This window comes from Marmota monax, unplaced genomic scaffold, assembly GCF_021218885.2.
Source record: "Marmota monax isolate L192 unplaced genomic scaffold, Marmota_monax_Labrador192_F-V1.1 WCK01_AAM20220418_F8-fsc00102, whole genome shotgun sequence".
Taxonomy (NCBI): Eukaryota; Metazoa; Chordata; class Mammalia; order Rodentia; family Sciuridae; genus Marmota; species Marmota monax.
In genome coordinates this window covers 6,590,099-6,603,108 of record NW_026692494.1, presented here as the reverse complement: position 1 = coordinate 6,603,108, position 13,010 = coordinate 6,590,099, and the positions used below count along the sequence as shown (strand labels likewise).

The following is a 13,010-nucleotide window of genomic DNA, read 5'->3' as shown; positions in this document are numbered from 1 at the left end:
GTCTGGTAGCTTGGCGGTGCACTGGTCCCCAGATGGTCCCTTGGGTGGTGACAAGCTTTATTTACACTGTGGACAGATGCCGGAAGGCGGGGTGGGCCTGCGTCAGCTGAAGAAGTAGGTGGAGTGCTTCACCTGCTCCAGGTCGAAGGCCCCTGCAGAGGGAGGGGAATGAGGCCCTGGCGGTGCAGAGGCCCTGGCGGTGCAGAGGCCCCGCCCCCGAGCCCGCCCCCACGGCGCCCCACGTACCTGTCTTCGGCACAGACAGCAGCGTCTCCAGCAGCTTGGTGGTCAGGACGCGCTGGGAGAGACTCTGAGGCCTGGTGCTGAGGACAGGGTGGGGTGAGGCTGGACAGCCCTGGGGGTGAGGGGGCTCAAGGGGCGGGGGCTCACCTGGGGCTAGAGCAGAAGCGCTTCACCAGGAACTGGGACAGGTCCTGAAGGATGGGCTGGCTGTGCAGCCTGACGAACTGCTCCCTGCACACCTGTGGGGCCAGGCGTCAGCGGCTCCCGTGGCGGCCCCCAGTCAGAGGGTCCCGCAACAACATGGAGGGTGAGGTTCAAGGGCCTGGGCCCCATCCTCTCTGGGGGTGGGGACACACATGGGGACTAGAACGGGGCACACCTGATTCATGACAGGGACATCAGCTGCATGGGTCCAGAAGCAGTCGTGGACGGAGACGAAGGTCAGTCCCTTCCTGCACAGTGCAGAGGGCTCCTGGGGAGGGTGCCCAGCAGGGCCGGGCCAGGCCAGAGCCCAGAGCCCAGTCCTGCCACACACCATAGCCACTGCTCTCCTCCAGGGAAGCCTCTCCTCCTGACCCCACCATGGCCCTCCCCTGCAAGCCAGCCCAGCTACCCCTGCCATCCTCCAGGTGTGGAGATGCTTCTCAGAAAGATGCGTTTCCCCACATGGCCCATCCTCAGTCCCTCGGGGTGGCTGACACCACCAGAGGCCTGTCCCCTGGGACTGGGCATGCCCCATGGTGCACACAGTAACCTGAATAGAGACACAGTCTACGTAGCCCCTTATGTCAGAGGCCCTGTAGCACGACTGTCCACACCTGCTCCTGGGCCTCTGCCTGCCTCCCGCGTGGCCCACGGTCCCCCAGAGGCAGCTTCTCCTGTCCCCACAAGGCCTGAGGGACGCCTCGCCACATCCCAGACGTGCACCCCACTGCCCCACAGGCTGTCCCAGTATGGCCACTGTGCCCACCTGTAGCAGTGCAGCGCGGTCAGCATCATGTGCGTGGAGTCCAGAGAGTGGATGAAGTTGGGTGGGAAGCCATTCTTCTGCTTAAGTGTGTTGGGCTTCCTGGAGGACAGGGGAGTGGATGGGGTCAGGGGCCAGACCCTGGCCAGAGCCCACCCGGGCACCGCCATCCCCACCTGCACCCTCCTGCTCCCTCTCACTGGCTGGTGTCCCGACTGCTGCTGCAGGTGATGCTCTGGAGCCCACCTTTGACCTGCAGGGGAGGGGCTGTGAGTACTGTCCAAGTCCAGGCCGGGCTGGGGTGGGCAGGGAGGCGGCAGTCCACCTACCAGGAACTTGGAGTCATGGTGATAGGGCTGGATGACAGGGATGCCCAAGGGTGTGACCCACTCCACTGCCCAGCCCGCCTGGGAGATGAGGCGGGCACTCTCGGTCAGCCAGCGCTGCGGGACACAGGCACTCAGATAGGGCCAGTGCACCTCCTCAGGGATGTGCGCTGGCCAGGGGGGGGGCGCGGGGACACACCTGGATGGCCCGAGTGCTTGAGAACATCTCCTGCAGGCTACTGAACACTTGCCGCACCAGGTAGTGGGAGGCGTCCCACACGAACTCCTGGGGGCAAAGCGGGCTGTGGTCACCTTGCCTCACCCCTCAGATGGGGAGACCCGGGGGGCAGAGGAAAGCAAGGCCTCTGGCTCCTGGGTCCGGGTGGGGAGGGCCCGTCCACAGGCAGCCTGCATACCTGGGGGAAGTTGTCCAGCTCCCGGAGGCGCTTCTCAATCTGCAGGCGCCCACCATAGCGGGTGACCCCGTATACCACCGTCATCACCGTCTGCTTCACTACTTTGCGGCTGATAAAGCCCTCGAGAACCTGGGCCACCCGCACACCCCGGGCAGCATCCTGCCTGCGGAACACCTCCACCTGGGCCAGCAGGGACAGATAAGCACCACTCAGGCAGCCCACGAACTGTGGGGCCCCAACACCCCCGAGAGCCCCAGAGTCCAGCCTCAACCCCCGCAGTGGCCTGCCCGGCCCGGGTGCTCACAGGTCAGTGACCTGCCACACCCAAGATCCTGAGTGGGGCAGTGCCAGGGGCCTAGGCACCTACCTGTGCAGCCACCCCACTGTACACATCCTGTGGCAGGTCTGAGGGCAACAGGTTGACAGAGGCGGCACCCACGCTGTCGCGGCCCAAGGCGGCGTAATGCTGCAGACCATTACAGGAGCCATCCTGCAGGGGGCGTCCGTGAGCGGAGACCCCAGCAACACATGCAGGTCCCCCAGAGAGCACAGCTCATGGTGTGACCTCAGTGTCCCAGCACCGAGACAGTCATCACCCCCTGCACACTAGGGAGGAGACTGAGGCACAGAGGTGGCGTTAAGCTGGCCATTCCCTAGAGCCACTTCTACAGCCGGGGAGCAAAAGGATGGGTGACCCCTCCTGGGGAGGGAGGGACAGTCCTGAAGCTACACACCAAGGCCAGCTTGGCCCCAGGGCACCTTGCTCAAAAACCTCACTCTGCAAGGCCAGGGAGGAGCACCCTGAACTAGGCCCTGGCCGCGTGCACCCCAGTGCAGGGTCTGCGGGGGGCGGGGGGGGGGGGCACAGCATCACTCACCTGGTGCACGGGCAGGTGGGAGATGTAGGCAGCAGGGTCTGGGGCCCGCACAGCCTGTGCCACTTCCATGCAGCAGGCCAGGGTCTGCCAGGGCTCCTCAGACTCCATCCACCACTTCCTACCCTGCAGGGGACAGAGGAGGAGGAGGTCAGGCCAGACGCAGGTCAGACCCAGGATGGGCAGGTCTGGGCTAGGGAAGGAGGACAGCGAGGAGGCTGTGGTGCTGCTGGGCAACCCCTCACCGTCATGGGCTGGTCGGCAGAGTCCAGTATGTGATCCATCATCTTGTCAGCGAAGGCCAGGCGGGCCTGTAGTGAGTCCCGCTTCCGGAGCCCCGTGAGGTTGACCAGGTGCATCTTCAGCCAGGTGAGGCCATGAGGGCCCAGCGGGCGGCCCTCAGCAAACTCCAGCAGGGCCCGCGCCAGGTCACTGCCCAGGTGGTTGAAATGGGGCGGGCAGGGGTAGGTGCGGCCCCGGAAGTCCATGTTGTGGGGCAGCCAAAAGATGCGGTGCCGCAGGTGCTGAGCCAGCGAGAGGCGGTAGAGCGCGTCCACACGCAGGCTATGCATCTCGCGGGCCACCTTCAGGCAGCCGGCCAGCTCCCGTCGCAGCTCTGCCTTGTGGGCAGGGGATGCACCAGGGGGTAGGTGGCCTTCCCGAGGCCGGGGTGCTTCTGAGGGTGGTGGCGGCACACCCAGGCGGGAGCAGCCCTTGTCCCTAAAGAGCTCTAGCACCAGGTCCAGCACACGCCCGTTGACGCGCCAGGCACAATTGCCCAGCTGGGTGAGGGTGTCCAGTGCACCGTGCAGATTGGTGGGTGGGCAGCGCTCAAGCAGGCGCTGGTGCTGTGTAGTGCCCTCCACTGCTCGCATCAGCTTGGTAGGACTCAAAAGGAAGGCGCCAGTGTGCGGCGAGGTCCAGGGCAGTGGGGGGCACAGCATGGGCACATCCACTGTCTCGAACGTCAGCGTGGGCTCCGCTGCGGCCACCAGAAGCTGTGTGAAGGCTGGGTGTGGCTTCAGGATGCCAATCTGGGCAAAGAAGCAGGTAGTCAGGGCTGGTCCTCAGTGTCACAAATGTCACTTTCCTGCTGTTGACCCAGACCCAACTGAGGGGCCTCTCCTGGTCAGCTGCTGCTGGCTCAGCCTGATACCAAGGCTGATCTGATATCTGTGAGCAGGTCCTGCAAGCCAGATGCCCTGTTGCCTTGGAGGCTTCTGCACGGCACACAGTGCTACTGACCGTAACCAGGTCCCCAACCCTGCAGCTGTCTCCCCAGGACCCCGGCCCTGCACCGCCCAGGCTGCTCCCTCTGGCTCCACCTCCTCAGGCAGAGGCAGGTGCAGGTCTTCGGGGCCCAGGGGCACCACCCACCTGGCGGTAGCTGCGAAAGGAGTAGACGTGGTACAGCACAGGGATGGGCCTACAGGAGCCCTGGGGCATGGCGAGGCCGAGGGGCATGTGGACGGCCTGCACCAGCACCTCGGCCAGCTGCTTGCCCAGCTGCATAAGCACAGGCAACGGCCAAGGTTGCTGTGGTGGGGCATCGGGCGGCCCCAGCGACTCCCAGTACTGCCGAGGTAGGCAGGGCGTGGCCACCTGTGGGGTTAGGGAGAGCTGGGCTGTAGGGTCGGGCCTCACTGGGCCCTGGCCTGTCCAGCTGGTGGGAGGGGCTCATCCCCATTTCATGGATGGAAAAATGGATCTGGGGCAGCATGCTCAGGGCTGGCCCGCAGGGACTCACCTGGGTGTCGCAGGCCAGCAGGTGCAGGTACTGTGAGTACCGCCGCTCCAGCGCCTGCACCTGGTTGTTGAGGCGCTTCTGCTGCACCATGTGCCTGTTGAAGGCCCGCAGGCCCAGGTCCTTGGCCACCACCACAAGGGACTCGCCCTGGGCAGGCAGGGCGTAGAGGGCCTGGGGGAGGCAGCTGTGAGCCCACGCCCTCCCCAGCGACCCCCGCCCCAGAGCAGTGCCCACCTGTAGGGGAGGTGGCTGTGAGCCCATGCTGCGCCCCCAGCGACCCCACCTGCAGCAGCATCCGCACCAGCTCCCGCTCGCTGAGCAGACACAGGAAAGGGAAGAGCGAGGGGCGGCCCTCATGCGCCTGGTGGGCCAGACTGGCCTTGGTCTCCTGCAGCACCCTGCGCAGAGCAGCCTCCCACTGTGCACGCAGGGCCTTCAAGGTCTTCCGCTGCAGGGGGACGGCACAATCATCACCACCGCAGGGGCCAGCAGGACCCTGAGCTCGGCTGGCTCGGGACAGCCTCTCTCACCCTGGCTGCGCAGGCAGGGGGGGTTTCAATAGAGGAGGCCAAGAGGGGAGCCTCCCTGGACTCTGCCCAGCAGCCGAGGCCCAGGCCCAACCCACACCCCTCACCACAGGGTAGGCAGGGGTCAGAGCACACAGGCCCAAGCACCCTTACTGCCTGCAGCATCTCCTTGGTCAGTGATGGGGCCTTCTCCACAGACTGGACGTAGACACTGGTGGTCAGCTCCACATGGAGCTGCTGCTGGAAGAGGTCCTTCAGGGTCTGCAGGGGTAGGTGGAGCTTCGGGTAGGACACAGGGCCATCCTGCAGAGCACAGACAGCATGAGGGCCAGGCCCCTGCCGGGCCAGCAACCAACGCCCTGCCTTGCCTTTCCAGGAGTCCCTCGCCTGGCACAGTCCCAGCTAGAAGGTCCTGCAAACCGCCTGTCACCAAGAGCAGGGCCGAAGCCAGGGAAGCAGCTCACTGCAGCCCCAGCTGAACCGAGTCTACAAGCCTGGAGCTGTGTGGACGCGTGACCACCCCAAAATAGCTGCATTTAGAGCAGTGACTAAGACCCAGAGTCCCAGGAAGCCAAAGCACATCCACAGATGTGTGCAGTCACGAGGAAGGGTCCACAGCAGCCAAGACGTGGATGAACTGACACAGTCCCTCCCCGAGTGTCTTTGGCCAGGGCAGGAGAGAGGTGACACAGCTGCAGTGGATGGAGCTAGGACCTGGTGCTCGGTGAGAACCAGACAAACAAGGCCACAGTGTGTGACCTAGTGACATGAGAGTCCAGGACAGCAGAGTCCAGAGACAGGATGGACTTGTGGGGACAGGTTTCCTTTAGGGGTGACAGATGTTCTGAACATTCTGTCTCTTCTAGACAGAGGTGGTGGCTGCATGAGCGAACGCAGAACACCAGCTGAATCCCCCTAAGGGTGCACGCGTGGCAGACACGGCAGACCTCAACGAAGGCACACCCGGCACACTTACATGGAGACTCCACACAGCCCTCCTCCTCTCTGGGCATGAGTGAGGCCTGACTAGGTTTTTAAATGCCCATTGAAATGGCTGGCCTTTCCTGACCTATAGGGGTAGGTGCAGCTTCCGATACCCAGTGACCTCCCTGCCCCCTGCTTCTAATGGTGTGTCCTCCCCCACACCTTCTACCTGCCACCCTCAAGGTCAAGGTCCCCTAAGCCCTGCCAGGCCAGGTCCCTCCAAGCTCCGGTTCTTTCAACCTCCGTGGAGCAGAGGGATGGAGCTAGAGTGACAGCCAGGCAGGCCCCAGAGGCAGGTGGTGGTGGGTGCCAAAACAGGGCTGATATCAAGAGGACTGAGGCTACCCCAGTACCCTGGGTCCGCGTCCACTCACATGTGGCCTGCTGCTAGCTGTCAGGCCCAAGCCCAAGCCCTGGGCTCACCTTGGTGTAAACACCCTTGAGCAGCGTAGAGGTGTTGACCTGGGGTGGGGGCTGTGGCGGGGGGCTAACTGTGGGCTCAGCCTTGGCCACAGCCTTCAGGACCACGTCCCGCTCCTCCTTGGACAGAGCCACCTCTGTAAAGAGCTGCTGCAGCTGCAGCCCATCCCGGGCCATCTGTTCCAGACACCTGGGGGTGAGACACAGCGGGTAGCTAACCCACACGGGGCAGCCAATCCCCACATCCCCGGAGCCCAGAGGGCCCCTTGCAGCCACTGCCCAGTCTCCCAGGAGGCCTCTGCGCCCCACCAACACCTACCTACCTTTTGATTGTGTTGGTATCTTGGTCCAGCCGCCCCATGCACTGGAGGGCAGCCGCATAGGACAGGAGGTCTGGGGTGAGGCCAGCATCTTTCACCATGAAGAACACATAAACCAGCTCCTTGAATGAGCCCTGGGCACACCAAGCGGGGGTGAGGGCCCGGGATGCCTACCCTCCCCGACCCTCGGCTTCCTGGAGACCCCTCCTCTGTGGCCAATGACTAAGGAGAGGGCTGCACCACCAGACCCAGTGACCAGCTGGATGGACAGATGGGTCCAGCCCACACTGCTGTGCCTGGGCTCGAGGTGCAGGATGGCCAGAAGTCGCAGCCAGCTGGGAGGACCACAGGGGAGTCGGTGTCCCCGGGGAGCTGAGGGTTCACCGAGTTTTCCAATGTTTGAAGTTGAAGGGTGTAAACGAACTGATTTCAGGGCTGCTGAACACTGGCCCCTTCTCAGGCCAGCCTTGGTCTTTCCAAAGGACTGACGTCTGGCTCTGCTGATGCCCTCTCTCCTCCACGCCACCTACTTCTGTCCCCACCTTTGTCACCGCCTTGGTCCTCCTGCTTTGGGTCTGGCGGCAGCTGCTGCTTCTCACTTGCTAAGGTGGAAGGCCGTGCTACCCACTGACCTGTGGCCCTGCGGCTTCCCTGGGGCACTGCCTCAGCAGCCCACAGACACACAGGCACTTCTGTCCATCCCGGGAGTGTTCCAGTTTCTCTTAACGCTCCCTGCTGCTCTGCCTACCTAGGAATGCCACTCAGACCCTTCCAGAGGGGAACAAGTCCCCAGCGGCTTCCCATTTTACCAGGTGCTGCTGCTCTGACCTGCAGGTGGTCATCAGAAGGACCAAGCTGGGCTGCCCAAGGTGGCAGTCCCCAGCCACACGCCGTCATCTGGTCATCTGATTTAAATGTCAACGCCCAGCTCTTCAGTAATACAGGCCATGTTCTGAGGACTCAGCGACCTAGTGTGTCCTGGTGACAGACCAGGGACACCCCAACACTGCGGAAGGCCTCAGTGGTGCTGGTCCAGATGGGTCTATTCTGCCCTTTTTTCTTTGTTTCTGTTGAGAGGGTCTCACTGTGCTGCCCCAGCCTGTCTTAACTCCTGGCCCAGGCCACCCGCCTTGCCCTCCCAGGCAGCAGGACCACGGCCCAGGTCCCGGCACCTGGCTTGTACCACTTTCAATGTGGAATCACACCTCATGGAATTTCAAGTGTCTTCTCACCCCCGCCCTCAACACACACTCGGGAGTGTGCAGCCCAGAGCAGACCCCACCTCAAGAGTCTGGGGAGGCTGGTAACTGCGGTACCGTCCCTGGTGGCCACCCAGCAGCAGCAATTACCAGGGAGCAAGGGAAACACAAAGTACTCGGCACACATCACTGCTGCCCCAGACACCCACGTTCAGCCAGAACCTGGCAAGGAGGGCCAACTGGAACTACGACATCGGCAAGTAAACCACTTAAGACGAGGAGGCTGTCCTGCACACAGGGACCTAACTTAGGAAAGGGCACACAGGATGTGACGCCACGGATGCCAGCCACTGACAGAGGGGCAGACCCCTGGAGGCAGCACAGCCTTGTGCACCCCTGATCTCACTTCTGGGCTCCAGGACTGGGAGAGATGGATCCCTTTTGTTCTAAGCCACCAAGTTTGTGAGACTTCGTTACAGGAGTCCCATGGCGCTCGCCCAAGGGCTGATGATAAGAACGCCTGCTTAAAGGGGCTCCTCGAGGTACCAAAGAACTCGTGACTCCGAAGGGGAACAGCAGCCACATGCTCAGCATACTGCGCGGCCAAGCGCCCACACCTAGGCACGCCGGCCTGGGGACCACGTCGCTCACCAGGGCTTCCAGAGGCTACTCTCGAACTGTCATGATAAGGCACACACCAGATTCCCTGGCAGGTCTGCCTTGACAGGCGCACAGCTCTTCTTGAAGACAACCCATTTCCTCCCTCCCCTCAGAGTCAAGACCGGCTCTACCACCATCTCCCTTGGACAACAGCTTCCGCAGCGGGACAAGGCAGGGACCGACCCCTGAAAAGGTCGGTGGCCACACTCCCCAGCAACAGCCAAAGCCACCACGGGGCTGAGAACTACTGTGAGAAGGACAAGAAGGTGGGGAGCAGCAGAGCCTCTCCCAGAAGGCCACCAGCCACAGCACCTACGCTGACGAGGCCTCACCGTGCCACCCAGCCTCACACCCAGCAAGAGCGGGCACCAGGCACCACCCAGAGACTGGCTCTGTGGCCCACCCCCAGGCCCAGGCAGACCCGCCAGAGCACAGTGGGCACAGAAGCCTCCCTCTCTGTGCTCAGTCACTTTCAGGGCCTCTGCGCAGACCCTGTGCTCTGTGTTTGAAAGGCCCAAGTCAGTGTACCAGGCAAGCACTCGAACTTGGGAGCTAAAAGCCAAAGATGGGAATCCAAAGGAGGTCATTCCCCACTTTGGACCTAAGTTTCCATCCTGATTAGTGGGGTCCCCTGGGAAGCCCTTGTCCCCCTGTGCAGGGACCCCCTCACCTTGCGTGCCCAGCCAAGCATGACGGTGTTGTACATGGGGAGTGTGAGCAGCTTCTGCATCCGGGGCCTGCTGTGGTGAGTGACCAACACGTGGTGGGCGAGGGGCAGGTGGCCACTGACCAGACAGCACTCCAAGAATGCCAGGAGCTTCTGTTGCTGGCCGGAGAGCTGTGCCCCTCCCTCCTTGTCCAACGGGGCCTGCTTCTTGTGCAGGAGCTTCTGAGGGGCCTCCTGCAGCACCTGGGCCAGCTGCTCCTCCCAGGGGCTCTCCTGTGCCTTGTGCTGCAGGAAGCTGGACAGCTGCCCGCTCGTGAGCCGGGGCTCCACACGCAGTGGACGGGGTCGCAGCCTGTCGACCAGCTGCTGGGCCTGCGCCTGCAGTTTCACCTGCAGCCGCTGCTGGCGCTTCTGCATGGCCTTCTGCTCCTTATTCAGCTTCTCGGCCCAGCGGCCGCAGGGCTGCACCTGCACCTTCCTGGGTGGCTGGCGTTCACCTTTTGAGAGTGGAGCCACCTCCACTCTCTTCACCGAGACCTCCGACACGCTCTCAGCCTGCAGCTGCCTCACCCGAGCCTCCAACACTATGGGCAGAGAGGACCCCCATTTAGTGCCCAGCTCGCCATATCCTCACAGGGCTGCAACGGGCAGGGCACCCGAGGCCTCCATCCTGGGGGTATGCTCGACTGTCCAGCTTCCCTGGCTGCCACCCACATCACCTCTCCCCAGAACCTCCCAGACTCTGCCCGGAACACAGTGGCCTTGACCCTGAACTGCCCAGCCCACCATGCCCACTGCCTGGCGACCACAGCCTTCTGTGCTTCCTGCCTCGTGCACTCAATTCCCCACGTCTGTGCCGGCCCTAACCAGACAGTCGCTCTGAACATGGATAGCCAACACTGAGCCACTGCTCCCAGGGAGGACACAGGCCCAGTTCCTCTGGCCACACTTCTATTACCTGACCACCCATAACTCTGCTCTACAGATTTGTTTAGAGAGACCTCACTTCTCTAACTCATGGACTGCCCATCGCAGCTCTGTGCCCAGGACCACTCTAAACAGCAAGACCACCACCAAAAAGAGCACACACAACAGGGCACCAAACATACCACAAAAAGGCCTCGTTTTCAGTGTGGGCTGAAATAAGGCAGGCCATTACGTCCTCCACCTCAGCTAGGGGTGGGCACACTACATAACCTGCCTCTTGTGACCCTGGACTGGTTTGGGGTTACCAATGAGTTTATAAGTGGGTGGATCCATTTGTAAAGACAGAATCCTGAAACATCAAGGACCAACCAGGTCCGTCCCTGGAGATGGCGGGATGTGGGTGCACACGCCTCTTAAAGCAGCAGCTGGGCTGAGAATGGGAGGTAAGAGGCACTGGAATTGGAAAACAGCAGATGAAAAAGCCCTGGGGCACGAGTATGGCCTCAGCAGGAGGTGGGTCCATGGGCCATAGTGTGGGGTTGACCCCCAGTGAAGGGTATATGATGTGCTTTAAATGTCTAGAACCTTCTTCTGGTTAGATGATGGGTCTGACCCCCAGTTTAAAATAACTAGGCAGGTAGCTGGACATGGTAATGCACACCTGCAATCCGAGTGGCTTGGGAGGCTGAGACAGAAGGATCACAAGTTCAAAGCCAGCCTCAGCAACTGAGATCATGTCTCAAAATGAAAAATAAAATGGGCTAGGGATGTGGCTCAGTGGTTAAGCACCCCTGGGTTCAACCCCCAGATCCAAAAAATGAAAATAAAATAAAGTAACTAGACAGCTAAGAGAGGAAGGGTTGCTGTTCCACATGGAGGGTCACAGCACCTGTCCTTACGTTTGCAAGCTAGACTATTCTGCAATGACGAAGTTCTTTTCACAGGCTCCCTTCCCCTCCTGCTACCTGCAGGACGTGGATGGAAGGTGGACCAGAAGAGAACAGAAGGGCAGTGGCCTGGGCACCCTGCCAGATGCATCCCATCACCCAACCCCAAAAAGCCAACATGGCAGCCCAGGGTTCCTGTCCCAGCTTGCACTAAGCCATGTGTGGCGCTAGGCACCTCCCCAGGTGATTTGTGGCTTAAACTGTCCCCCTGGAAGTGGGAGCCCCTGGTGAGATTCCGGGGTGCTCCCAGAGCTGGCTCAGCACAGACTGAGGCCTGGCAGGCCATGTGGGGGGCTCTGCTGAACCAGCACCACCCATAATGTGGGCACTGACTCCGGCTGGCCCTGGGGACCAGTTACCCCAGCATACAGCATGAGCCTTGGGGGCTGCTCTGCATACTGTGGAGCCTGTTCCCTCTTTGGGGGGGTCACTGTGAGCCAGGGGACACCCCAGGAGAGTGGCCAACAGGGGGTTCTGTGAGGAAGGGATTTCAGCCCCCATGCCAGGGTCCCAGCTCACCCTCCAACAGTTCTACATGGCCCCAGTCTTTCCTGCGATCCTGCTCACAGGGGCTGGCTGATGAGCTCCTTCTGGGGCCCCAGAAGCCATCGAGGGTCCCTGGGGAGAGAGGAGGGAGGTTGAAGGGTCCCAGGAATCTCAATGGACAGAAACCACAGAATCAAAGGGTAAAAGGGTGCCAAGCGCAGTTGTAAACCCAGCAGCTTGGAAGGTTGAGGCAGGAGGATCGTGAGCTCAAAGCCAGCCTCAGCAACTTAGCAAGGCCCTAAGCAATTTAACAAGACCCCGTCTTTAAATATTTAAAAAAGGACTGGGGAAACTGGGCGCGGTGCACGCCTGTAATCCCAGCAGCTGGGGAGGCTGAGGCAGGAGGATCGCGGGGTTCAAAGCCAGCCTCAGCAATGGCGAGGTGCTAAGCAACTCAGTGACCCTGTCTCTAAGTAAAATACAAAATAGGGCTGGGGTGTGGCTGGGTGGTGGAGTGCCCGAGTAGTTAGGCGCTGCTGGGTTCAATCCTCGGCACGGACCGACCGACCGTTTGTAAACTCGGTGCAGACAGTCCACAAGCCTCGGCCTGGAAGGACCCCAGGCCAAAGGTGGGAGGGAACCACACACAAAGCTGGGGCGCGGATCCAGAATACGGAATTCTGAACTAAAGGTACGGAGAGTTCCAGGATCAAAAGCCCCGAGCCCTAACCGGGGTCAGAGGTCAAAGTGCCGGTGGCCTCCGCTCGGTAGGCGAGGCCGAGGGAAATGGTCGAGTCCGGGGCTTCCACGGGCCTCCGCGGGGGAAAGGTGAAGGTGGTGGGTCAGCGGCCCGCGGCCAGTCAAAGGTCACCGCCGCGCAGCAGAAGAGGGCCATCGCAGAGGGCTTCCAGGCCTCCCCGGCGTTACCTTCCTCGGCCGATGCTCGGGGGCGGCTCGACGACCGCCGCAGCGCCCTGCCAACCCCAACCGCGCCGCGGCCCCAACTCAGCGCCGACATGCCGCCCTCCGCCACCACGCCGCCCGCCGCCCGCCGGAAGTTGTAGTCCCGTGACGACGGCGGCTGAGAAGGGTCTCCAATCGGAAATGCGCATCCGGAACCACAAGTCCCAGGGTGCAGCGGAGTCGGAAAGAAGAGGGCATGCGCCAGAGTAGCCCCCTGATTGGATATCCTTGCTCCAGAGAAGCCCTCTGATTGGATCTCCTGCTGCGCTCCGGGAGGGGCCAGCAGTTCTGGCAGTGGCCCCGCGTGTCTTAGGCTGTCTTTGAGGGAAAGGATCC

At 61.9% G+C, this 13,010-nt stretch overlaps 1 protein-coding gene across 2 annotated transcripts; it reads right to left on the bottom strand.

Moving 5' to 3' along the window:
* Positions 1-36: 36 nt before the first annotated feature.
* Positions 37-12,768, bottom strand: Polrmt (RNA polymerase mitochondrial). 2 transcript variants are annotated; one of them, XM_046444430.1, is made up of 21 exons: positions 12,639-12,768; positions 11,745-11,843; positions 9,355-9,935; positions 6,829-6,959; positions 6,509-6,695; positions 5,255-5,404; positions 4,858-5,022; positions 4,575-4,745; positions 4,205-4,429; positions 3,073-3,861; positions 2,831-2,953; positions 2,320-2,442; positions 1,953-2,132; positions 1,736-1,822; positions 1,540-1,653; positions 1,411-1,463; positions 1,214-1,312; positions 623-695; positions 391-482; positions 247-323; positions 37-152 (listed from the first exon to the last, which is right to left on the bottom strand). In XM_046444430.1, the coding sequence occupies exons 1-21, from the start codon at positions 12,727-12,729 to the stop codon at positions 103-105; spliced, it is 3,660 nt and encodes a 1,219-aa protein (XP_046300386.1). In that variant the 5' UTR covers positions 12,730-12,768; the 3' UTR covers positions 37-102. The 2 variants fall into 2 exon arrangements, with proteins under 2 accessions (XP_046300386.1, XP_046300387.1); XM_046444431.1 differs by having other exon boundaries at positions 2,320-2,418.
* Between the last annotated feature and the right edge of the window lie 242 nt (positions 12,769-13,010).

Excerpts from the sequence above, each read along its gene's own strand:
- Polrmt (XM_046444430.1), bottom strand. The coding sequence starts at position 12,729 with ATGTCGGCGCTGAGTTGGGGCCGCGGCGCGGTTGGGGTTGGCAGGGCG. Across the intron at positions 5,405-6,508 it reads TCAAGGGTGTTTACACCAAG|GATGGCCCTGTGTCCTACCC; the intron begins GTGAGCCCAGGG and ends TGTGCTCTGCAG. Across the intron at positions 5,023-5,254 it reads CCAAGGAGATGCTGCAGGCA|CGGAAGACCTTGAAGGCCCT; the intron begins GTAAGGGTGCTT and ends GTCCCCCTGCAG.